The sequence below is a fragment of the Habropoda laboriosa genome, unplaced genomic scaffold (assembly GCF_001263275.1).
Source record: "Habropoda laboriosa isolate 0110345459 unplaced genomic scaffold, ASM126327v1 scaffold65, whole genome shotgun sequence".
NCBI classification, from domain to species: domain Eukaryota; kingdom Metazoa; phylum Arthropoda; class Insecta; order Hymenoptera; family Apidae; genus Habropoda; species Habropoda laboriosa.
In genome coordinates this window covers 4,636,145-4,662,696 of record NW_017100254.1, presented here as the reverse complement: position 1 = coordinate 4,662,696, position 26,552 = coordinate 4,636,145, and the positions used below count along the sequence as shown (strand labels likewise).

The 26,552-nt window shown below is 39.7% G+C and overlaps 1 protein-coding gene across 1 annotated transcript in view; it reads left to right on the top strand.

Moving 5' to 3' along the window:
• The window catches only part of LOC108572334 (histone demethylase UTY), a 110,034-nt gene extending 84,201 nt beyond the window's left edge, over window positions 1-25,833 (top strand). Inside the window, 12 exon segments of the mRNA XM_017934553.1 lie at window positions 4,668-4,846; window positions 6,780-6,908; window positions 19,242-19,425; window positions 20,080-20,295; window positions 21,383-21,538; window positions 22,285-22,471; window positions 22,567-22,881; window positions 23,075-23,110; window positions 23,113-24,441; window positions 24,601-24,856; window positions 25,059-25,396; window positions 25,621-25,833. Coding sequence (XP_017790042.1) covers window positions 4,750-4,846; window positions 6,780-6,908; window positions 19,242-19,425; window positions 20,080-20,295; window positions 21,383-21,538; window positions 22,285-22,471; window positions 22,567-22,881; window positions 23,075-23,110; window positions 23,113-24,441; window positions 24,601-24,856; window positions 25,059-25,396; window positions 25,621-25,833 — 3,456 coding nt within the window. The 5' untranslated portion in view covers window positions 4,668-4,749.
• The last annotated feature ends 719 nt before the right edge of the window (window positions 25,834-26,552 follow it).

Here is a 26,552-nt window from a genome sequence, read left to right as displayed (position 1 = left end):
AAATCGTTCGTTTTTCGGTGTTCTAATTTAAGAAGACTGCGTTTGGTAATATTTATATTTTCCGAGAAATTTCATTATTCACTGTGTCGTTTTCTTAGAGGGCTAAAGTATGCTCTTTGAAACGAGACCAACCCCAGACTTGAGAATTCCCAATTAAAATCACGCATTAATAACGAAACTAGACAATTACTTATTACGCTAATAAAAATTGCGAAACATCTTCAAACGACGAGAAAATGAAGAATATTGTTTTTTGAAGAGGTAGATGGAAGCATAACTTTAACACTAGAACTACCAGCCGAGTCAAAATGACCCATTAGCGACTTTCCAAAAGTGAATTTTTATGTAAGTAAACCGTGATTGGAAAATTCGATTCAAATAGAAGCATACATGTAAAAAATAAATTCGGAAAGTTACAAACGATAATACTTTTTGACCCGGTAGGTAGTTCTAGTGTTAAATGCGTTTATCTTGAAAAGTCGTTTTTACCCTTTTTACCAGAGAACTTCACACAACTTTTTAAACACAGTTTAGTAACATAAAAACTTACTTTCGGAAAGTTGTCAATGTGTCATTTTGAACACTAATTCCTAAGAAGGTAATCTAACAATTCCTAAAAAGAAAGGAGGCAGTCCAACGAAAATGACATTCGGTAGAATCGAAACTGCAAATTGCAATCGATAGCAATGACCGTCGAAGAAAAGTCGACCGAGTGTTTCGTACGAGGTCCTGAAACGTTACTACAACCTGTTACGTCTATCGGTTTTCCGCGGTGGTTCGGAAAGGTGCTGGTAACACGTTCCGTTTGAGAGTATGCGACCAGCTCGGCGCATCCAATATTTATGCAGCTTCCGTCTCGCACGAGGCCGAGCTGCGAACTTCAAACGAGTCTAGCATAGCTCAATCCGTGTACTCGTTGATTTAATCCTGGCTTCCGTCCAACGGATCCGGAAGCTGAAATAAAATCACACCCGACATCGCCAGCAGTTGGACATTTCTGCTTATTACACACGCCAGAAGATTCGTTAAAGCTGTAAAACTGCGATCCGTTTCTAGCGTGAAGTATTAAACGAACGTTTGAAACAAATACGCAGGCAGTCTTGGAATTCGGAGAAATTCAGATTAAAAATTAATCCTTGGAAATATAGGATTTAGATTTCCTTTAGATACACATTTAAATAGAAATGTATTTTAACACATTAACCCTTTCACTGCTATTGGCGCCTATAGGCGCTTTGAAAATTTCTTCGCACTGTGCTATTCGAGTCTCTTGGCGCACTTCCATATTAATTAATTTCATATTTTTTCAGCTTTAATTTCATCCTCAGCACTCTTCCACCTTAATTTTAATAAAACAAATTTCGAAACGACACGGCCGAAAGAAAAGTGGAACATTTGAATCTGCCACGTGCGTCACGTACTTAAATCTGCCGAGCGGAAGGGTTAATTGTACTATTTTTCAAAGGAGATATCTGAACTCTATGTATAATTGGGTGGAAAAAGAGGACCTTATCTGTAACAATTTGCGTTATCAGCACGAACCTAGACAATGAACTTCTAATATAATACATTAAATACAATAATTCAACAATTTTCATTTAATATAATTTAACAAGAGCAGAAGTTATTAAACAAATGAAAAGACGATGGGTCAGAAAAGACCCAAAAATCGTACTAGAGCCAATACATTGTCCGTGCTGAAAGTGTTAACATATAGGGTAATTTCGGGAGAGACGGACCAGGCAAGTATTTCCTACATTATCCGCCAGATATTGTAAGGAATGCGAGATTTCGGCGGCGAAGTGATGGCCTGGACTTTGTCACCCAGGGTCACTGGAAGAGAAAGCGCGCCGGGTACCTGAGGGTGCCATAAACTAAGCCCTTTCCCCGGAAAGTCGAACGAGGGGGCTCCAACGGTTTTTCGGAGCAACGCAGGATAGGACGCGGAGAGGACACTCTCATTTTAGCCGTCGAGCGAGACGGACACCCGAGTACCTTAGTCACCGCTTATATTCATTAAATAATACATTTTGGTTAATAGCCTACACTGTGTCCGAGACGGACACCCGAGTACCTTAGTCACCGCTTATATTCATTAAATAATACATTTTGGTTAATAACCTACACTGTGTCTGTTTCTTGAAGCTGTGCTAACAATATGGAACAAAAAACACTGAGAGTAAAACATATGGCGGATAATGTAGGAAATACTTGCCTGGTCCGTCTCTCCCGGAATTACCCTGTTTCATACAACTCCCTGCCTCGAAACAAAAAAATGCACAATTACCTTTCAAATCTGAATGTCTCCGTTGAAATCGAAAATTCTTCCGGATAGATCAGTATTGCACTTGGAGGAAGATGTCTTCGCGTGCCCGTCGATGCACACAATCGTCACCAGGAAGCATCGATTTCCGGCTTTCTTCCGCGGCATTGAATTAGGTCGGTTTCATCTAGCAGCTCCCTGTGTGTGTGTGTGTTTCGGCTGGTCGAGCACACGCACCGTATCATTTCCAACTACACAATCATTATCGTAGGCCGTCCACCGATTGTCCCTATGGTTTTAGTTACTTCCCCAGACGCGCAATTGTTCGCGTGACAAGCCAGAACACCGACCGTTTCCTGTCCATCCGCGCGTATCGCGTGCACGCGCGCGATGCACGTGATTACGTCTATACCTGCCCTTTTTCCTTTTTCAACCATACATTTTTCACGAACGCGATTCTCTCTTTTCAACCCCCATTGTGGATCCGGTGAGATTGTTCCTCGTGCGTGAAGTTTTTTGCTTGGAACAAGCAAGGAAACATTTCCGAGTGATAATTTCGGATTTTTGTGAAACTTTGGTATTTGGTAGTTCTCGAAAGAATATTTGATTTGTATTTCTTTTTATGGAGTGAATTTCTTCTATAGTGAAAATTGTCGACAAAAATGGGGTAGTGAACACGTTTCGTGTCTAATATCTCGAGAACGATATGGAGATAGAGGATTTTGTATCTTTCAACGACCAATTTGAAGAAAGTCCATTTGTTTAATTGATGTATTGAAAATTATTACTCGCAAAGTATTTGTCGATTTTTCCGCGAATTGACACAAAATACGGATAAACCAGAATTTTTATATTTTGCAAAATAAAAATAATTATTCTTGAAGATTGCGTGTACAGAGTGTTTTCTCACAGGCGAACATTTAGCAGTTATCTTGGAGTGTGATTGTGGGCAGAATATGTCTTATAATCGCAGAACGTAATAGTCGAGGAGATACTGTGAATGAAAATTTCAGTTTTGACGGATGATATGCTAAGCTAATTCTTATCACGAGAACTATTCATTTCACCGACGTGACATTTCCTTCATTTTACTCGCAACAGTCTGGGTTTTCTAGGACATGCTTTTAAAGCGGAGAAAGTTACTTTCACCACTCGAAAATTATAAATAAATTCTAAATTCAAATTTTTAAATTCGCCGTTTCGAAAATTAAGATGAAAGTGGGGCAAAAAGCGCCAACAACGCAGTGCAGGAACGAAAGGGTTAATTAATGGTTGAAGAAAACGAGACGGGTGTTGATCACGTGAACCTTGGAGAAAAGAGTCGCAGTCGCAGACCCAAGACTGTGTGCCGTGACTGAAAATCGAATCGCGCCAACTGTTCGAGGATTGACGATCGTTCGTCGACCCCAAAAAAATGTACAGTCTCCGTGAAGGAACGCCGATAAATATTTAGCACGCATTGTCCAGATTCTTGGTTGATACTTCGCAATCACGAATACAACGTCATCTTGCGGAACGCGCGAAAGAAAATCGTGTTTCCGGTATTTTATCAGCGCCATAACTCACTGCGCTTTTTTCTGTCGTTATGCCGAAGTAATCTGAATGAATGGACAGTGAAAAATTATGAAAGGCGGTGTTATTTTTAAGTTTGTAAAATGCTCTTTAACATTGTTTCTGTTATTCGAAGAATAAAGTGTTTTAACCCTTTCGCGACGGCGGAACTAGGCACCAGTACGCCGATAACGGACGGGTCGTCGTGCCATTAGTGCACACCATGAGTGTCTCGCGTTTTTCGAGCTCCCAGCGTATCCGTGTAAAATCTTAGAGGATTTCGTTTGAACAGCGGAGGATTTAAGGATGTATTGGATAAAGGGAATGTTGTTGAGGCCTTGTTCTGTATTTTAAAATAAATCTTCACTTTGAGTTGCTGAGGCGCGAGCCAATGCGACGCGCTTAGTGGATGTCGGATATACCCGGCGCCAGCCAGTGTGAAGCATTTAGTGGATGCCGGATATAACCGGCGCTAGTCGCGAAAGGGTTAAGTAATGTCTTAGGTGTAATGTAAAAATATGAATAATTGCCAGAGACGATAGGTTGAATCATGTTTACATTTTGATCAATTTTTCTAATTTCAGGAATAACGTAACGTTTCCTCGCGTTATATTAAAACATTATGTTTGTTCAATTTGACAGTTGTTAACTGAATTTTTTATTCTGTTTTCTAACAGATAATTTTTTCTTTTACTATAAAACTAAATGTCACTGTAGTATTCAAGAATTATCAGTAAATATTTCGAGAACTTGTCAAATCTTATCAAACGAAACCGAAATAAGAGAATATTTTGTTTGAGAACACCGCGAATGAGTGAAAATCTAACCAGAACGTAATTTTAATGAATTTCAGGGCCGTGAAAGCATTCCAGCAGGTGCTATGGGTGGAACCAGGATTTCCACGGGCCTGCGAGGTTCACCTACGGCTCGGCTTAATGCTGAAGGTCCACGCTGACTTTGACGCCGCCTTGAAGCACCTGACACTCGCTTTGATCGATGCCACGACACCTGCCTCCTTTTCCAAACTCGAAAGTGAGTCTCGGTTTTCGCTCTACGATCACCTACACGCGTTTCAACTTCGGCAAAATAATGCACGCGGCAGGGGAACAGCTGTCGACCGTAAACCGTGCATTTTTACTTCCGAAATCTTACACTCCCATGGCCACATGTTGCTCCGTCATTTTGCCTCGACTAAACTTCTTCCTTCTGCCGCCGTTAATCCTTGTGTTTATTTGCAAACCGTGCGACAATAATAGTTATTACTGTGTAACGGGTATTTCTTCGCACGGATAATCTCCGCGTGTAACGTGGAAAAGAGCCAAAATTTTAATCGAATGGACAGAAATATTTCGAGCAAAATAGAAAAAGGAATATCTGTTAAAAGGGATTTAGATGAAATTATCGATGTGAGAAGAAAGGAAAGGCAGTTGCACAATTTTCTTTTTAGAGGCCATGGTAATTCTGTATAGATTTCAGTCGTTATAATCTTAAGTGTATCGCTCTCCTGATAAAAGGGATTTTTGTTCAAATATACGAGAACTTTCACTTTGAACTCTCTCTTTCCGTGAACGCCTCATCAAGGAGGACGAGCTTTGCGATAACTTAAAAATTAAGGGCCAACCCCTTCCTCTTGGTTATCGAATTACCTCTGCGAACCACTTTTCTCGAAACTTTCATGTCTGATGTTAGAATCGTACATTTTTTCGTGTTTTGGAAAGATTACCAAAAAACATAATACGAGAGTTGAATTAAAATAGAATATTAATTCGCGTGGCATTGAAAACCATTCTAATAACGTTAAACACAAGTGTGCTCAGCGTGCTGCCCGCGGGCGCCCTCGCGGGCAAATAGCCTCACTTGGGTGCCCGCGCGGGCAAATAGTGGTCACATCGCGCTCAACTCTTCGAGGCATGGCGGAATAACCCACCTTTTTGACACGTAAATATGCACGGTGGGATATTTTTTATACCACCTCGAAAAATTACAAGTGCTACTAGAACAGAAGTTAAAAAATAAGTCCCGCCTACTTAAACCAGTTAGTACAAAGTACCTCTGTGTCTTGGGAAAAAGACGTGCTTTAACAAATACCATTCATGGATCCGTATGGCACAGAGGGGCTGTCTAAGTCCCACCCTGTAATTAAAAACTTAAATGACTTTTTATTTATTTCTGTTTCTTTTGTAATTTTACTTCCTTACTAGTTAAAATAAACCAGCTTCGTTAAATTTGATAAAAATAAAATTCCTGTGCAACATAGTTTTTTTTATCTTCTAAAATTCCGTGCCTCAAAGAGTTAAAGGCAGCCTCGTAGTATTCATTTATCTGAAATGAAGCTCATATTGAAACGTACATGGAGAATTTGAAGTAACAGACTGATTAAACGCCTGAAATTCATTCGATACCAAAAAGAAACAAATAATGATAAATCCAGGTGAATCAGAGCTTCCTATGAAAGAAGTACGGAAAACAAATCCCCTCGATTTAGCGTACGTGGTTTTAATCTATTATTTAGCGAGTCACGGTGTGGTCGATACTTCCGCCGCATGAAAAGTACCTATTACATATGTACCTGCGCGCTATGTCTTGACAACATCTTAACCCCGGACCTTTTGCTAGCACACCTCCTCGAACTTGACCCCCTTTTCTAACGTGATACAGCGATTCCTGGTGTCACGCGTGACCCGCGATAACACGTACCACGTGTTGAAAGATATTTAAGGGTGCATTTAATGCTACCTTAACGATTTTCCTTTAACCCCAACGCTACCTTTAATCGCGCGCGATAACACACTAGGATGAATTTTTATTCATTTCTCGCGTGTTTGTGGTGTGTAACAGAAATTCAATAATAGCAAGCATTGTCGTATGCAAACCGTGTAATTTCATGGAATATTTGTATTTATATAATAGGTTCACGTTTTACAGAGAAATATGAAGATGTACGTTTTCTTTTCGCGTTTTCTAGTCAAATTTCACATAGCCCATTTATACGAAGTCCAAGGGAAATATCGTCTGGCCAAGGAGCACTACGAGGCGTTACTTAAGGAAAAAACTCTGCCTTCTCATCTGAAAGCCGATATTTGTCGTCAATTGGGTGAGTTTTTCGAATTTTTCTCAACTAACACCTTATCGACCAAGAATTTTCGAAAAAAGGAAGAAAATGTTTTTCAAAAATTCTTCCCCGCCGCAATGTGGAATATCGAAAACCGCGCACCTTCGAATTTAACTTTCTCTCCATATCCTGCACTCTTTTACAAACGTTCGAAATTTCTTCGAGTGGGTGTTTTCACCCCTAGGACAATTTCATTGCTGCAACGAAAAGTGGTTTCACAGTTAGCCTCGCTTGAGCTACATTTCCACGAAGTTCCAAATTCTTCCAAAATTGTCGAGTTGCCAAACTTCCCTCGTTAGTCAGAAAATCGAGCTTATTTTTTATTTAATTGTCCAACCAATGGCGTACCAGCAGAAACGTGTATTCCAATTGAACAGTCCCCACGTATCAGAGACATCAATCCCATTTTCCACGAGGTTAATTAAACCCAGCGCCCACGTAAATCCGTTAAATCGCAGTCCCACCCCACTCCACCCCTTTTCACCTCGCGAAAATTCGGTTTAAGGCTCGAGCCGAGAATACGAGCATGTAGCAGACATGTGTATTGATTTATTCCGGGTTTGGGGTGGCCTGACGATGAGATGGGGCGGTGAACGCCGGCAGCGGCGGAGGAGACAGGGGTGGAAGGTGCGTATTCGACGGAGAAAAGAAAGAGTAGGGAACGAGAGAGGTGGAGGAGGAGGAGGCAATGGACGAAGAGAGGGACTCGAATTCGATAAGAAGAGAAGATTGTGGGAACCACTCTATAGCCCGTCGACCTTCCTGCGTTTATCCTATTCCCTTTTCGCCACCCCCTCTCTTCTTTTACACCACCTTCTTCGTTCGTTTCACCTCGATGTGCTTTGCTTCTTCTTACGGCTAATTTTCTGCTTTTTTTTTTTTTCTTTCTTTGTGTTTCTTTTCCTTCGTTTTAACCCCTTTGACGAGTTTCTCCCTTAAGTATGCGCAGTCTTTCTTGTATTCCGTTTTTCGTCGCGTTCCTTCGAGGACACACACCCTACTACCCTCTTTCACACTCTCCTGGATGTACTTTGTGCTCGTGTACTCTCTGCTAGCTGCTTCTCTCGCGTTCTCTTGCTCTTCGGTGGTATCATTTACCACGACCTATTGATTAAATTCGAGTTTCCACTTTTTCTTTTTTCCTTTTTTAGGTTTCGTTCGCACTTAGTTTATCTGCCTCGAAATTTTTCCGATACCTTCTCGTTCTGAACGCGTTCTATCGCTCGTTTCTTCCTTCTCTCATTTCATTCGCGTTTTTTGGATTTCTTTTGCTTTCATCCAGGTTTCCTCCGTGGTTCTCTTGTTTCTGCATTTTTTTCCTTTTCGCTACTGTTTTCTCATGTTTCAATATTTCTCTCGTTCTGCTGGATACTTTTCCACGGTTTTCCAACATTCTCCAAGCTTCTCAACGTTTATCTCTTTATCTCTTTGAATATCGGCCTTCCTCTGAACCCGTACTCCACTTTTCTCACGTTTCAGTATTTCCCTTCTTTTCTTCGCTATTTTTCTCCGCTTTCCTACCATTCTGCAAGCTTCTCCCTGTCTCTCCCGACGTTTACCCCTTCATCTCGAGAATTCGCCACTTTTCGCGATTCGCCACAATTTCAGCGTCTCGCGACTGGCAAAAGGCACACGAAGTACGATACTTTTAACTCACCCGGTAGCTGTCTGAACCGCGCACAGCGAGGGCAGAGGGTAGTCACGCGCACCCAGGGTGCAGCAATACAATTTCCACGTGTGCATGCCACACCGTGTCCCGTATCTTTCGCCCCCGCGTTATTAACTCGCTACGGTAATTAAACCAACGAAGACTGGCGAGTTGAGTTACGGAATTGTAATTAAGGTAAATCGAAGTCTACCAAAAACTATTCCGCAATTCATCGTGTCATTCGCTGTCATTGATCTGCCCAGTATAAATAAATCTACAAAGAATAAGTATAATCAACTCTTTCACTGCTGTTGGCGCCAACTGTTAAAGACTTTCTACACGTTTCTACCTTCATTCGAGCCGATCAGAAGCCAAAGTGATTAATTCCATCGAAGAAAATTCGCCAAATTAATTTCATTTGTGAAAACTTAAGCACCAATCGTGTACGTTAACGCTAAAATTTGAAAAATTGAAAGAAAAAAAATGGAGTTAACCAATTTGGCATCTGAACAATACAGCCAAAACGACAAATTTTACAACCGTGGTTAAAAATTTACCATTTGTCACGCGTTGCGTATTAAAATTTGCCGCGGCGAAAGGGTTCACGATAGGTAAATTAACCAGAAATTATGCGAACTACTTTCTCTCGTTCGATAATCCCATTTCCAATCCCTCCGGCATTCCGACGTTTTAAAAAGCGTGTCGCAAGCTCGGCAATGCGGGGGCACAGGAAGAAAGCATGCGCGATATTCAAAGTATTGGATACATTAAGGCCGAATGTTCCTCTGCTGGTGGAACGTGAAACGTATGTTGCAAGTGTACTCGACTCCTGTTTAACGAGGTAGTACTACGTGACACACGACAGCTAGAGCCAGAAAAGATTATACAGGTCAGACTGTACGTTGTGCTGACCCACTTTGCGCCTCGCAAATCCCTCGGCAAGGTGGAAAGCTGCGCGGGAGCAAAAGAGCGCAGGGCTGAATAGAAACAGCGCAAAGAAAACGAGAGAATCTTTCACAAGAACCGCGACTCTTACTTTCGCTAGGAAATGACCGACGTTCAAATTACTTTTGCATTCGGGGATGAAAATTTCGCGAGGGTTTGAGACATATTTTGGAAAAATGTGCGTTTTTGCGACGTGTCGAGTCTTCGATCAGATTGGAATTTTGTCGTTGTGTTATCTTGTAATTGCGTTGTTTTTCAATGTCGCGAAATGATAGTTTCGTTCGTAACAGATATGAGTGGAGCTTGCAATAAGGATGCGTTTAAGCATCGAGGATTTAATTTAAGCGTAAAACACAGACTATTTCTTGAAAAATATTTCAAATATTTAAATACGCTTCTTAAATTTCACGAGAAATTTCTGTTTGACGAAGTATCGTGTTTACCACTATATGTACGAAATTTGAGTCAATTTGCAGGAACTTAATATTGGTCAAGAATTTCCGGGAACCACTGATCGTTTCGAATTCTCCGCTAATAACTTTGGGGTGCATCGTATATTCACAATCTACCTGCATTTACACATAGCCATAATTATCTGACAATATTAAAAATTCAATGCTTCGGTGAAAGACGATAAAACAAAAAAAAAAGTACAGATAAAGTATTCGATAAATGTGTCAGTTAAAAAATATTTTTGGTTATAATGAAACTATTAAGAAACCATTGGCAGAAAGTATCTGCAGTATTGCTTTAATTACAGAACAATCTTGCTATTACACCAAAAAAGTAATACGTTAGAAATGTGTCACTATAAATTTTAAAAGACTCCAATTTGAATAAAATAGTTCGTTAATAACCTCAAAAATCAGAAGACTCAAACTGTCAGTTAACATAATTCAATTTGATAAAACGTATAAGCTAACCCATTTTCTATATCCGCCAAAAGTAAACCAACGTTCCCAAACAACACGCCGAAACACGCGTAAATAATTCAAAGTTGAACGCGCGGGGAATCGCGCTTCGTAATCGAACCTCGAGAAAGCGAAGAGAGCGCCATCTCGGCGCGGTAAAGCGCCATTACAGCGACACACGGAGTCTTTTCAACTCGGCGAAAATTACACCACGAACGCAAAATCGATATCCCGCTCGATAATTTCAATGCTCCGACATAATATTCCGCCTCGGGATTCCCCTTTTCTCCTCTCGGTGCGTTCGTTCGTACAGAAATAAAAAAGAATAAAAGAGCGACAGTAAGAGAAGAGAGAGAAAAAAGGAAGAACCCGGAAACGTAGACGAACGATGAAGGATACGCGAAATTTCCAAGGAAAGTCAGGATTCCAGGCGTATTTTCTGCGCTTTCACCGGCAAACGGCGAAGAGAGGCCGATAACTTACGTGAGAATTCGTCGTTATGGTGACGCAGGTTATACTACCTCCAACGTTTATAACGGGACCAGGGATTTTAGCGAAATTGACCGTCCTGGAGGCCGCAGGTCGGATCGCAAGAGACCATTTCTTCGTGAGGGGGGCGCGCGAGTCGCGTTTTACGACGAGAACCCGAGGAACCGTATTATCTTCTCTACAACGGTGTGCAAAACTTTTCGAACGGTCAGGGTTCTCTCTCTCTCTCTGCTTTGTCTGCTTCTGATTGGGTCTGGCCGAGAATTAGAGAGAGAGTATTAAACAGGATTTCTTTTAGGGGACTTCTGGGGGTTTTAGGAGGGTAGTATTAGATTGGTGCAAATGAAACGACGTTTCTTTTTCTTTTCTTTTTTTTTGCGAACAGCTGAAATTGCTGGGTCTGTGTATTAAATTTTGCCCGATCGTAAATTTTTAGACACAATAGTCGAGAGGAAGGAATTTGCTGTAGTACACGTGTACTACAAAGACAGGAACTTATCAACTCAGTAACCACTACTTATCGTGTGAAAATTTATATTTTTCAATTTCAAATCGAAACTACCATTTGTCACGCGTTGCGTATTAAAATTTGCCGCGGCGAAAGGGTTCACGATAGGTAAATTAACCAGAAATTATGCGAACTACTTTCTCTCGTTCGATAATCCCATTTCCAATCCCTCCGGCATTCCGACGTTTTAAAAAGCGTGTCGCAAGCTCGGCAATGCGGGGGCACAGGAAGAAAGCATGCGCGATATTCAAAGTATTGGATACATTAAGGCCGAATGTTCCTCTGCTGGTGGAACGTGAAACGTATGTTGCAAGTGTACTCGACTCCTGTTTAACGAGGTAGTACTACGTGACACACGACAGCTAGAGCCAGAAAAGATTATACAGGTCAGACTGTACGTTGTGCTGACCCACTTTGCGCCTCGCAAATCCCTCGGCAAGGTGGAAAGCTGCGCGGGAGCAAAAGAGCGCAGGGCTGAATAGAAACAGCGCAAAGAAAACGAGAGAATCTTTCACAAGAACCGCGACTCTTACTTTCGCTAGGAAATGACCGACGTTCAAATTACTTTTGCATTCGGGGATGAAAATTTCGCGAGGGTTTGAGACATATTTTGGAAAAATGTGCGTTTTTGCGACGTGTCGAGTCTTCGATCAGATTGGAATTTTGTCGTTGTGTTATCTTGCAATTGCGTTGTTTTTCAATGTCGCGAAATGATAGTTTCGTTCGTAACAGATATGAGTGGAGCTTGCAATAAGGATGCGTTTAAGCATCGAGGATTTAATTTAAGCGTAAAACACAGACTATTTCTTGAAAAATATTTCAAATATTTAAATACGCTTCTTAAATTTCACGAGAAATTTCTGTTTGACGAAGTATCGTGTTTACCACTATATGTACGAAATTTGAGTCAATTTGCAGGAACTTAATATTGGTCAAGAATTTCCGGGAACCACTGATCGTTTCGAATTCTCCGCTAATAACTTTGGGGTGCATCGTATATTCACAATCTACCTGCATTTACACATAGCCATAATTATCTGACAATATTAAAAATTCAATGCTTCGATGAAAAACGATAAAACAAAAAAAAAAGTACAGATAAAGTATTCGATAAATGTGTCAGTTAAAAAGTATTTTTGGTTATAATGAAACTATTAAGGAACCATTGGCAGAAAGTATCTGCAGTATTGCTTTAATTACAGAACAATCTTGCTATTACACCAAAAAAGTAATACGTTAGAAATGTGTCACTATAAATTTTAAAAGACTCCAATTTGAATAAAATAGTTCGTTAATAACCTCAAAAATCAGAAGACTCAAACTGTCAGTTAACATAATTCAATTTGATAAAACGTATAAGCTAACCCATTTTCTATATCCGCCAAAAGTAAACCAACGTTCCCAAACAACACGCCGAAACACGCGTAAATAATTCAAAGTTGAACGCGCGGGGAATCGCGCTTCGTAATCGAACCTCGAGAAAGCGAAGAGAGCGCCATCTCGGCGCGGTAAAGCGCCATTACAGCGACACACGGAGTCTTTTCAACTCGGCGAAAATTACACCACGAACGCAAAATCGATATCCCGCTCGATAATTTCAATGCTCCGACATAATATTCCGCCTCGGGATTCCCCTTTTCTCCTCTCGGTGCGTTCGTTCGTACAGAAATAAAAAAGAATAAAAGAGCGACAGTAAGAGAAGAGAGAGAAAAAAGGAAGAACCCGGAAACGTAGACGAACGATGAAGGATACGCGAAATTTCCAAGGAAAGTCAGGATTCCAGGCGTATTTTCTGCGCTTTCACCGGCAAACGGCGAAGAGAGGCCGATAACTTACGTGAGAATTCGTCGTTATGGTGACGCAGGTTATACTACCTCCAACGTTTATAACGGGACCAGGGATTTTAGCGAAATTGACCGTCCTGGAGGCCGCAGGTCGGATCGCAAGAGACCATTTCTTCGTGAGGGGGGCGCGCGAGTCGCGTTTTACGACGAGAACCCGAGGAACCGTATTATCTTCTCTACAACGGTGTGCAAAACTTTTCGAACGGTCAGGGTTCTCTCTCTCTCTCTGCTTTGTCTGCTTCTGATTGGGTCTGGCCGAGAATTAGAGAGAGAGTATTAAACAGGATTTCTTTTAGGGGACTTCTGGGGGTTTTAGGAGGGTAGTATTAGATTGGTGCAAATGAAACGACGTTTCTTTTTCTTTTCTTTTTTTTTGCGAACAGCTGAAATTGCTGGGTCTGTGTATTAAATTTTGCCCGATCGTAAATTTTTAGACACAATAGTCGAGAGGAAGGAATTTGCTGTAGTACACGTGTACTACAAAGACAGGAACTTATCAACTCAGTAACCACTACTTATCGTGTGAAAATTTATATTTTTCAATTTCAAATCGAAACTATAATCTTACAAACACCTTTTTCTATTTTACTCAAAGTTGGTAAAAATGGAGCTGCACCCCTTTAACTGCGAGCTCCTCATTGCGACTACGACTTCACTCGTTTCTGTCTGAGCTAGTATAAAAATTGACAACGATATGTTCAATTAACAATAAGAGATTTTTACAGATTACTCGTTTCTTCTAATTTTTTATTGCGTTACAAGTACTGTTCAAAATGTCGTCCCCCCTGCAAAATCGATTTTCTCGAAAACGAAGCTTCGTCTGAAAAAATTGTCACATAGAATCGCCTCCTTTCGTGTGTACCAAACTACATGCAAACTTTGTCAACCCACGTAAAAAAAAAAATGCAGTTCTGTTAAAAAGATAGATTTGCATCTTTCGCGAAAAAGTAAAGTCGTGCGAGGATAGATCTTCTTACACCGCATTCGACGTTTCTCTATCTGTAACGAGAGATAACCTGTTCTAATTAAGAAACTCACCCTGTACATTAAGCTATTTATGCACAAAACCTGACGCCCTCCTTATCACTGCTAAAATAGCCAATCCAAAGGAGGCTAAACTGTGGTGAAAACTTCGCAGGTCTGCCTGGTACACGCACACAGCGAATTCTCACGTGTCCGAAACGGTACAGGACTCCTTTACAACCTGTTTACGGGTTCTCACGTGTCAACGTTAAGACCGGTTCGATACTTTGTACTTTTTCTCTCTCCTCCTTTTCTTCCGCCATTTTTCCCCTCGTTTACTTCATAAGTTAATCCTCCGTCGTGGCTTGCTGCAGCTTAAAGCTCTCGCACACCCTCGTCCACCGCGTAGGGAATCGCCGTCGATAAATTTCATTCGGAGGGATAATCGTCAGGCATAAACGCGCGAGATATACAAAAGAGAGAGAAAAGGCCCGCGAGGTCTCTCCGGACGAGCATACACGGACTCTTTACTGTCGCAGCCGACGATTATTATGTCGGTGTAATTGCGTTGTAAATAGCGTGTCCAGATTGCGGCTGTTTTATGGCTGCTTACCCTCGGTCCCGCGATTCTTGCGCGTTTCGTCCGATGGAAGACACCTGCGAAGGCGGGAAACGGTTTTCCTATCGGAGGAGTGAAAGCTTGCGCGTTGAATTGATCTTTCTGGGATTTTGGAAAGCTCGTGAAGGATATTTAAAGTGTTTTCTTAATGCTGTCAAAATTCGTCTCCATGTATTAGGTGTACTACAAATCAATTCGGTGCCCTTTTTCACAAAGCCTTGACGACTATATCAGCTCAAAACAGCCACAATTCTTCAGAGACGGAATTCGTCAGTTACTCGATAAATGGAAGTAGGTCGTCCAAAATAACGGGGACTCTTTTGAACGTTCAACTTGTTTAAAATATTAAAATTTGTGAGAAAAGGCACCGAATTAATTTCTACACCTAATATTTCCCCCTTCTTTTGCTTTCTTATTTTAAAGATCGTGAAGAAAATCACACGTTGCTTTTTCAATCGTACGCTTCAGCTGGTGATAGACATATAGTCGATTAATTAAACAGAAAATTGCGACATTTGAAGAAATATCATTACGTAACAGCTCGTATGAAACCCTATTCGAATGACTGAAACGGATGAATGAATCAGGAGCGATAATTATAACACAATAGCTGCTTTATTCGGTTCGTAAATTGATCACGTCCAAATGAACTCGCAATTAACTACTCGGAAAGCAATAAAAATTATTATAAGCATTTCAAAGAAAATTCTACACGTGTGGTAGAAGATACGAAACAAAGGTAATTGGACGAATCGTTATTTATCAAATTCGAAGTAATAAATTAATCTTTAAATTAATTGAAGTAATAAACTAATCTAAATGTTGTGAACTAATCTGTCTTCGATAACTTCAGTAAACAAGAAACAAGTGGTATACGAAATATAAGGATTAACTGTCTATCAACGTTTATGAAACATAAATTAATCTCTCTTCGATATAAAACTTCGAATAAAACAATTAAATCAGAATTAGAAATAAGGAATTTTGCAAAGAAAAATCTGTGTATTAAAATTTACGAAAAATAAATTCATCTCTTTTCCATATAAAAATTAGACTGAAATAATTAAATTAGAATTTTCCAAAGAAAAATCTCTCCGATTAAAATTTGCGAACGTGTATCGAAAGGATACTGTTCGCCAAAGAGAAAGCAACGCGCGTTAAGCACGAAATAGAAAATTGATAAACTGGTGTATCGATAAGAAAAGCGGGAGGAGATTAAAGGTCCATTGTGCAGGTCCGGCGTAAGAAACGGTTGCCATGCAAGGAGGAGGCTTGTACGAAAACATAAGAGTTGAATGAATGAACGAACGAACGAACGGGGCGAGGAGCAATTAGAGCGCACTAGTGGACGCTTTAATTTCACCGGATGGTTTATGAACCGACCGACTTAATTTCATTTAGAATCGCCGTGCGTTTAGCATCGCGTTTTACGATTGTGTAACAACTTGTTGCGAAACTTTCGTTTTCCCACGGCACGTATTTAATTTACCGGGTATAATACGGTGCAAAGGCACGAAAATTACTATGATTAAAGGTGCCCTGAACGTTTCACGTTGTGTCTGTTTTCTGTTATTACAAAATGAAAGAATAAAAAGACGAGCAGCACATTGAAAATAACAGACAACGGACTTCTCTTGTGAGAGATTCAATGGGAATATTTCCTTTTTTTCCTCCGTGTTTTGTGGTATAAAGTTATGAAACGCGAAAATTAAATTCTCCCTGTCGATGACGCGTGTCATAACGCAACTCACCCAAGAATTTTTCCATTTTTTGATCTTGGAAGAAAGGAGACATTGAATCTGAACGTTCTGTTAGCGCGTTATTTTTTTTAATATTTGATTATTCCTTCATTTCTTAAGCTTTTTGTTTTTATTTTTCTATGTTCGCGAGGAATGGTCACTTGACACTTTACCGACCGGTAGCGGTTGAACATTCTACGCACTTTCGACCGGTCACTCGACCACAGATACATCGGTAACACCGGCTCTGTTTAAACTCTAGGCTATTGCGCGGGAATATACGCGCTTTTTCTTATACCTGTAGAAATATTAAATCAAACTTCGATCGGTTAATAGGCTATCGGTCGGTAAGCGTCGGTGAAAAAAAGTGGATTAATAGGTTACCGGTCGGTAAGTGTTGGCGGCAAAAAACCGATTAATAGGCTACCGGTCGGTAAGCGTTGGCGGCAAAAAGCCGATTAATAGGCTACCGGTCTTTATTATTTTGTTATATTATATAAATACAACTTTGTTTAACAAATCACCATTCATTTCCATAACTAAACAGACAAAACCATTTAACGACCGCCACCACTGTGACATTATTTTTGCCAAATACTTAATTTCCACTATTTAATACCACCACTGTGACATTACTTTTGCGAAGTACTACGAGAAATTTGATTAGAATTTATTTGCCCGACAGCATGCTTTACTTCCTAAAAAATCAAACACTTTAAGAAAATTACAATGAAATAATAAAAAATATGTACCGAGACCGCTAGTATCTTTCACGAATAAGAAGATCAATTGTTTCTATCCATTTCCATCTTCGCAATTAAATTTACTTGAACTCCCGCAGAATTCAGAATGGGCGATAACGTTCAACCCTGACAAAGCCTCAAAAATCTACGCTCTACGAATTAAAAGCAAGATCAACGTCTCCTTTATGTCCACGCTACATCGTAAGACGTTACACGAAATGGTACCAAAGCAGGGACAAACTTCAAGCACCACCGTAAAATTACCGTAACTTCACCTTCCTTTAGTTTCACTGGCAAGTCCCATCGTCATAAGCAGGTCTACGCACGGCAGATAATAATGAACGAAAGAACTGGAAAATAAAGGTGTACCGTTACAGCTCTAACAGCTGCCTTAAAGGATACTCCAAGCGCACGCACGCATGCCGCGTACCTAACTCGGCCTCTCCTCTTTCAGAAATCATACTTAACCGAGAAGAAAAGGAAAAGTTGTGAGAAAAATGTGTCTCGAAATATAATTTTATTTAACACTTACTTCTGCAGCCAAATGGACAAAACCGTTTGACATTACTTTTAGCATTTAGAAAACGTGTCTCGGTCACATTTCTCCGCGCAATATTCCAAATTTGTGCGTCTCTGAAAACATTCGTAGAAAATCGTTCCAACTGTTTTCCGAAACGCCTCGGAGCTCTACACACGACCGTTTTCTACGCCTATGTTTATAGAGGGTTGTAATTCGAGACCTCCTAGAAGGGAGAGTGGGGTAAAAGTGGCTACCCTAGGTTATACCTGCGAAAATCTATTCAGTTTAGTACTCGTCTAGTGTTGAAGCAACACGTCCTCGATTCGCCAGGAACGTTTTCGTCCCTGTTCTTCTCATTTTGATTCACGCACGTGACACGCCAGTTTCATTCACCCGGTTCGAACAGTCTCGATTTTGAGGTTGTACCAGAACCAATTCTCCTGTAAATTCGTGTTTCACGATATGCCGTGGTGTCGAACGCGCATTGATTTCTCCAAGGTTTCGTTGAACACATCGTGTGTACTGTAACAGAGTTGCACCGAGGATGAGAAGGATTTTTCAAGTCCGCAGGAAACTGTCCAAGCTGCTTGTTCAGGTAGAGCTGCAACTCAGGTATATGAGCTACGTTTAGGAGCGTGTAGTTAGATTGTTCAGTTTTCGGATCCTGAGGATAATTTTGTGGAGAGAATTTTTTGGAAATTGAAGGTTCCTTTTTGGAGATTCTGGTTGGTGCATTAGATTTTGTGTGTTCTTGTGAATTTGAGAAAGGTGTATAATTAGGAAATTTGGCGTGTTTTCGTATATCAGCTGATTGTGCACGTGTCTCGGAAATGATTTAAAGAGAAAGATTGAAAATTTTTCTAGTATTTCAGATTTAAGATTGCCATTCGTTAACTGAGTTTTGTAGGATTTTCGAACATGAGAATATATTCGGTATCTGTGGTGTTGTGAATTTTAGTTGAAACACTTGTAACTGAAATTTTCTTACAAAATATGTACCTAAACTTTTACATATGTAAAATTAAAATTTTCCTTCAATTTCCTGCTTGGAACATAAAGCTTAGTGTTTAATTAATATTTATACTTGGTGTATGTATATTATATTCTTTCTTTTTTACTACTAAAGCAGAAGAAAAGAAAAATCCTTAAACTGTATCTATGAAATTTTTATGAATTAACTTGTGTCTTTCTAAACATAATCTGCTTCATTTAAACGTATCAATATTCCTAGTGTATCTATATTATACTCTTTCTTTTTACTATTAAAAAAAGAGAAAGTCAAAAATCCTTAAACTGTATCCATGAAATTTTTACGAATGAACTTGTGCCTTTTCCTAAGCACAATTTACTTCGTTTAAACGTATCAACCTCCACTTGTCGTTACAGGATGGATGTACCACGTGGTTGACTGTACGATACTGGGTATAACGAGGCAACAGAAACAAGCAATCGCTATCCACTGTCTGCAAAAGTCTATCGAGGCGGAACCGAAAAGTGGGCAAAGCCTTTACCTTCTAGGACGCTGTCTCGCCGCTTCTGGAAAAGTTCACGATGCATTTATCGCCTACAGGTAATGCACCTCGTTCGCCGCGTGAAAAGCGGTTAATCTCGAAATTATTGCACCGTATATCAACCGGATATGTAAGCTCCTTACATGGTAAACTGATTAATTTCTCCTTCGTTTTCTTACTTTTTATCAATTTCTCATTTTAAAACGCTTGATACCTCATCGACGAGGTCGTTGTGCTGATTATTCGCAGCTAATAAAGGAAGTGCAAAGTAACTGGCCGTATGCCGTCTGTGATATTTCTTCAATTTCCCACGCTAAATTCATATTCTCCTTATCTTTCTTCCTATTTAAATCTATCGACGTACCGATGCAAGAAACAGAAAATAAACGTTCAAGTTCAGTTTCTATCGAGTTCTAAAAAAGTTCACGGCGAATTTCGTGTTTCTAACTAAGAATATCAATCTCGCAAACGGTGCACGACCGTTTCATGCACGAAAATTTCACGTGATCGGTTAAAGGTGAACACGTTGACCGCCACGTTGGTCACCTGTGACCAGAGATGGCCTCAGATGTTCAGAATAATTAAATTAAAATGAATATCGAATTTAAAAAGAAAATAATAATAGAGCATCATAAGCATAATATAATACTACGGTTGGAACAATGAAAATTCTGGCAATGAACGTATTAACGAAAGGGAATTGTCGATTGCAGAAACTCCGTGGAAAAGTCAGAAGGAAACGCGGACACATGGTGCAGTATAGGCGTCCTGTATCAGCAACAAAATCAGCCTATGGACGCATTACAAGCCTATATATGCGCGGTACAATTAGACAAATCACACTCTGCTGCGTGGACTAATCTGGGAATTTTGTACGAAAGCGTTAGTCAACCGAAAGACGCTCTAGCTTGTTACGTCAACGCATCCAGGTAAAGTAACGTTCACTTCCGGCCAGCGACGATACAAAAAGAACCCCGGTGTACGATATTGTTATCCGTGATGTTTGACCGGGAAGAATGCTGCGTGTGTAACCCGAAATGTTAAACGATTATTCTCGTACAGTTTTATTCAAGAATTTTCGCACAATCGAAAGTCAAACTTTCTCGACGACGATCGAATTCTGAAAAGTTACCTGAAATATATACGTGTATATATATATACATCAACACTGTGGTGTCTTCCCATTCGCTTTTGTTACCAACTCATTCATCGCTGTCACATTGCGACGCTGTATTTACCGATGTATCGTATTCTCTTTGTTCAAATAAAACAGAAGTGCTCTCCTACCGATCACTACTGCCATCGCACCACCCTTGTCCATTTAAACATAGTATCGTCTCATTCTCCTCGGTACACGAACTTACAGCGGGTGATCGAATTATTATAGCCACAAATATCTGTCCTGTGTTTGCGTAGAATTATCCACCGAAGGTACACGAAAAAGTTAAACTTAGCGCATGTAACTATTACCGCCTTGTTACCTTTGGGCATAATTTCGATAGATTTTAAGTAATTTACTGTACATGAGCAGTAAAAGCGAAGCAAGAAAAAACATCGGTGCATCGTAAAAAAAAAATAATGATTTAGTGTAACTAGAATTTCGTCGAAAAATTAATCGTTATAACGTAAAATCGTCTATTTCTTGCAGGTGGCTTTAATAATTTGACCATCCACTTACGATCACATCGACCCATTCGAAAACGAAACATTACTACACCTACTATTGGTCTCCGCATCCTTTTCACTGTACTTACATATGTGTTCATTGTACCTCTTACGTAGTTTGACGCTGCATAGTAAACTCTCTGCCGATAAGCGTCCCACAAACACATGTTGCGAGAAAAATGAGTAAGTCGAGGGCAGGTTAGCGTTCAAGACTAGAAAAAAAAAAAAAATAGAGACACCAGAAAAAATGTAAAGATAGAAAAGAGAAAAGGGGGAGAAAGAATGGAAAGCTCACCTGTCCATGGAAGTTGAAATATCATGTGATATGTGAAACAGCGATTCCTTTTGTAGGGGTAATAATAACACACCAAATTGCACGGGCTCTTTGGCGGGCCTGGGTGGCGCTAAGTCCGGCGGTAACACCCCGATGAACCCATCGCTACAACAACGGATCAACTTTCTGCAAAGTCACCTAAGCCAAGCACCAATGCCTTCCGTCGCCACTAAGTGAGTTACTTCGAGATAGATAGAGAGTAGCTGTTTCTCGATATTTTGTTCACACAATTTTGCAACTTTCTAAGGAGATAAGGATTGAAGAATATCTGTCAATACTCTGTGATAAAATGTATATTTCGATGCAGCTAAAAGATTGACCAAATAATGTCTAATTACCGTATATGATACTGTATTATACAGTTGCAATAAATATTTAAGTATTTAATGTAATATTTTTTTTAAGTATTAAAAAAGAAACGAAGTATTTGATGTAATATTTTTTTGTAACTTAAGAAAAGTGCGTGGTACATATGCAAAATTTCTTTTCATATTTGAATCCTTTGGAAATTTCTAACTTTTTCACCTAAGGGTGTATTCGCCTCGAAAATGTGTAAAAGAATCGTTTTTCTTCGATTCAGTTCGAATGGATAACCCCCTTAGACACGAGTCGTTGTGATATTTGAAAAAGTTGTAATTGTAGTTTGTAGCAGACATTGCATCTCTGACTCTTTTACTTCTGAATTTATATGAAAACACTTACAAGTTTCTTCGCGCGAACGTATCGTGGATAAATGACAATTTTGTTTTGTCCACACGGGTTAATCGCACTGCGACAGAAAAATAGGAGAAAAAAAGAACACTGCGGTCGAAAAAAGAAAAGGTTCATTCACTTTATCAAATGATTTTTATCGAAAGAACAATTGGAGAGAGTTTGCACATTGGTCTCGTTAATGCATAGCGTTTCTGTTTTCATGAAGAAGACGGCAACTGCCGTCTATAGAAGAGGCTTGGAATTTACCTATTAGCGCTGAGATGTCTAGCAGGCAGCAACAACAGCAACAACCTGCCACAGGTCCAGGTTACAAATATGGCACCACACCTTCTGGGCCACCACCTCCTTATCCCCAAGGACAAGGGCAAAATCTTAACACAAAAAGATTTAAGGTGAACTTTTCATTTTCAAAGACAATTAATGTACAATAAAGTAGTAAAAGTTTGCTTCTGTTATAATTGAAAAAAAAATAAATTATACTTTCTAGCCAGGGGAAGAACCGATCTCTCCAGGTTCACAGCAAAGACCACCACCATTTTATCTCACACAACAACAGCTGCAGATGCTGCAGTTTCTTCAGCAGAATCATGGAAGTTTAACGCCGCAACAACAAGGCCTGCTTGCTCAGTTGCAGCAACAGTATAGGTGCATGCAACAGCACCAGCAACAAATTAGATTACAACAACAGCAAGCTGCTCAGAGGGGGTTAAGGCCAGGACAACCTGGTTACCCTACAAGCTACAACCATGCCCAACTGGGACAGCCTGGTGTCATCAAGAATTATGGAATACCTCAACAACCGGTACTACTCTTACTCTTGTTTAATGTATTTATGAAAGGAGATTCCCTTCCCTTTTATAAACTTCCACTTATCGATGTCTTTTCTTTTGCTACGATAATAATCAAAAATATCAAGTAAAATAAAATGTAACGGTTATATATTCAACATTTCAAATTCTATTTTTTATTAATTTCACAATATCTTTTGATGGTAGTTGCAGCAAGGTGGAACCGTCGCGTTACAAACAGGTCTGCCTCTGATTCGAACTATCCTCAAAGGCACGTAACGTCGGGCCAGTATAACCAGTACCAACCTAATCAGTACACTGCCCAGGGTTACACTCAGATATCGTCGACGACGAGCAATTATCCAGAAGGTTCTGCGGGGAACAAAGATCTTGGAGTGACGGACCAAGAATTACAAGCTTTATTATCGCAAAAGGATATCGCGACGTCGTTGGCGGAGGATCTGTTGAAGCATTTCGGCTCAGAAGATTTAGACGTGAAGGAAGAAACACCAACAATCATGAATAACGGCACTCTAAGCTCGGGTCCCTTTTCGCCATCGAACCTGGAAGAGAGTAACGAGAAGATCAAAGAAGTAAAACAGGAGAAAGTAGAAGACAGTCAACCGTCGTCTACTTCGAAGCTAGAGACATACGAGAAAAACGCGAAGACACCAACCCCGACAGTAGAGACGGTGAAATGCGAAGCTACGTCGAGTACAAATAAAATTGAGCCGGCCACTCGGGTCGAGCCAGTGCTTAAATTGGAAAGCTTGTGTGAATCACAACCCGAGCAAGAACTTAGCATAGACATGGACTCTAAAACTATTATCGAGGCGTGCAAGGGTCAAGGACTAAAAGGTGTACCAAATTGCTCCATACTGAGCGATCGTTCACCACCGCCTGCACCGCCTGATCCTCCGAGTCAGAGGCTAACTAAAGAACAACTCCTACCTCCGACTCCTAGCGTTTACTTAGAGAATAAGAAGGACGCGTTCAGTCCACAGCTTCAAGAGTTCTGCTTGAAGCACCCGATAGCTGTGATTCGTGGTCTAGCAGCCGCTTTAAAGCTGGACCTTGGACTGTTCTCGACAAAAACGCTAGTAGAGGCGAATCCAGACCATGGTATCGAAGTAAGAACGCAAATGCAACAGACCAGTGACGAGAACTGGGATCCTGTGATGGGTAGGAAGGTTTGGGGTTGCATCAGCCATCGAAGTCATACAACCATTGCGAAATATGCGCAATACCAAGCCTCGAGCTTTCAAGAGAGCTTGAAAGAAGAGAGGGAGAAAGCTCAAGGTATACACGCCTCCAATCTGTCTGATTCAGATTCGAAAGATAGTACCGGTGCTGTTAGAAGGAAGAAAAACGCTTTCGGATTGGCGGGCCGACCAGGCTCAAAAATGTTGCGATTTGGGACCAATGTAGATTTATCAGACGAAAGGAAATGGAAGCCTCAGCTGCAGGAGCTGATGAAATTACCAGCGTTCGCCAGAGTTGTATCGGCTGGGAATATGCTTAGCCACGTCGGTCACGTTATTTTAGGCATGAATACCGTTCAATTATACATGAAGGTATGTGTAATATTTATTGAGTTTTACCTTTAATAATTGCCATTCATTTAGCATAAATTATAATAAATATAAATAATTGTAATAGTGAAAAAACTCATACTCAGTTTTCAAGCTTAGGGGAAGCACTTCTTTGAGACATATTTTTATTTACTTTTGCAGGTGCCTGGTAGTAGAACACCTGGTCATCAAGAAAACAACAATTTTTGTTCTATTAATATCAACATTGGACCAGGAGATTGTGAGTGGTTTGCAGTACCTGATGCATATTGGGGTGTAATTTGTTCTCTTTGTGAGCGAAACAATATCAATTACCTTCATGGTAGTTGGTGGCCTTCTTTAGAGGATCTATATGAGGAAAACATTCCTGTATATAGGTTTCTACAAAGGCCAGGTGATCTTGTCTGGGTTAATGCTGGTAAGTGAATTATTAATAACTATGAATTATCCAACCTTAGTTAATATATTGTATAATGTTAAAAAAAAGACGGAATCATTCTTTAACGCTCGGTTAACCGATACTTCTAACTTCCGAGCAGCATCTGTGACTGTGACGAAACATTCTATCACCTCTACAAAATATGTAACTTATTTGACATGAAATTTTTTTGTTGCTGTAGGTTGTGTGCATTGGGTTCAAGCTGTTGGTTGGTGTAATAATATTGCATGGAACGTGGGTCCTTTGACCGCTCGCCAATATCAACTAGCCATCGAACGTTACGAGTGGAATAAACTGCAATCATTCAAATCTATTGTACCAATGGTACATTTATCTTGGAACTTAGCAAGGAATATCAAAGTGTCAGATCCCAGACTGTTCGAATTAATTAAAAATTGCCTATTAAGGACAATGAGACAGTGCTGCTTGATATTAGAATTTGTGAAAAGTAAGGGTGTTGAAGTTCGGTTTCACGGACGTGGAAAGAATGAAGCATCACATTACTGTGGCCAATGTGAGGTAAGATACCTTTACATAAAATTGCATTTTCCTTAAACATACAGTAGTTATTTTCATCACACACTTTTTATGCGGTTTTTAAATAATGCTTCAATTTTTAAAAAACTTTTAAACTTATTCAATTTGCTTAATTTTACTATTTATTGTGCAGCCTGATTAAATATTGAATTAAAAATATAATAGACTTAATAGTAGTTAAAATAATAAAATTACTTTTATTTCAGATTGAAGTGTTTAACATCTTGTTCATAAGAGAACAAGAAAAACGGCACGTAGTACACTGTATGGATTGTGCACGGAAACAATCCCCATCTTTAGAAGGATTTGTTTGCTTAGAAGAGTATAGAATGCGTGATTTAATGGACGTTTATGACGGATTTACTTTACACACCTCTCTAACAACTCCCTCATCAGCTCAGTCTAGCCAATCCTCCTGAGAATACATGCAACACAGATATTTGGACTTCTTAGGCACTTTACAGTGACTTTGACAGTACAATTTCTGTGTTTGAAAAGAATCTTTACAATAGACATTATTCAAGTACCTGAGAGCTACTGCAAAAAATTAGAAACAATGACAAAAAGGTAACAAATTTTATATGTTGGAATCTATAAGTTAAGCATCTGTTTCCATATTAATTTTAAAGTACGCACAATATATGTTATCATATAAAACAGTTAAAAATTTTAAATACTCTAATTATTAGTTAGTACTATTTGTACAAATGAATGACCTATATTCAGAAAATTTTTAATTAAGTTGGTACATAAAATCTGTGAAACATTGATCCAGCTCTCGGGTATACAAAATCGAAGCTAAGTAAACGAAAGAAGACTGCGTTTTACTTGTAAATTACCACCTTCTGTAATCCTTTGATGACACCACCTTGCTAAAGTTTTGCAATGAAATATGCTGGATATGTTTATCGAGCTTTACCGTGTTTCTTATTAGCTTTATGTTATGACAAGTAACAGCAAAACAAGCATTTAATGGTCATTTTCATCATGAAAAACAGAATATTCTCTCCTTTATTACTATGTTCATAGTTGCATACTTCGAATGTTTAATAAATAATGAATAGTCCAAAAACAGGAAAAAATTTCGTACACATAAAATCATATAAATGTTCACTGCCAATTGTGAATATATTAAAGG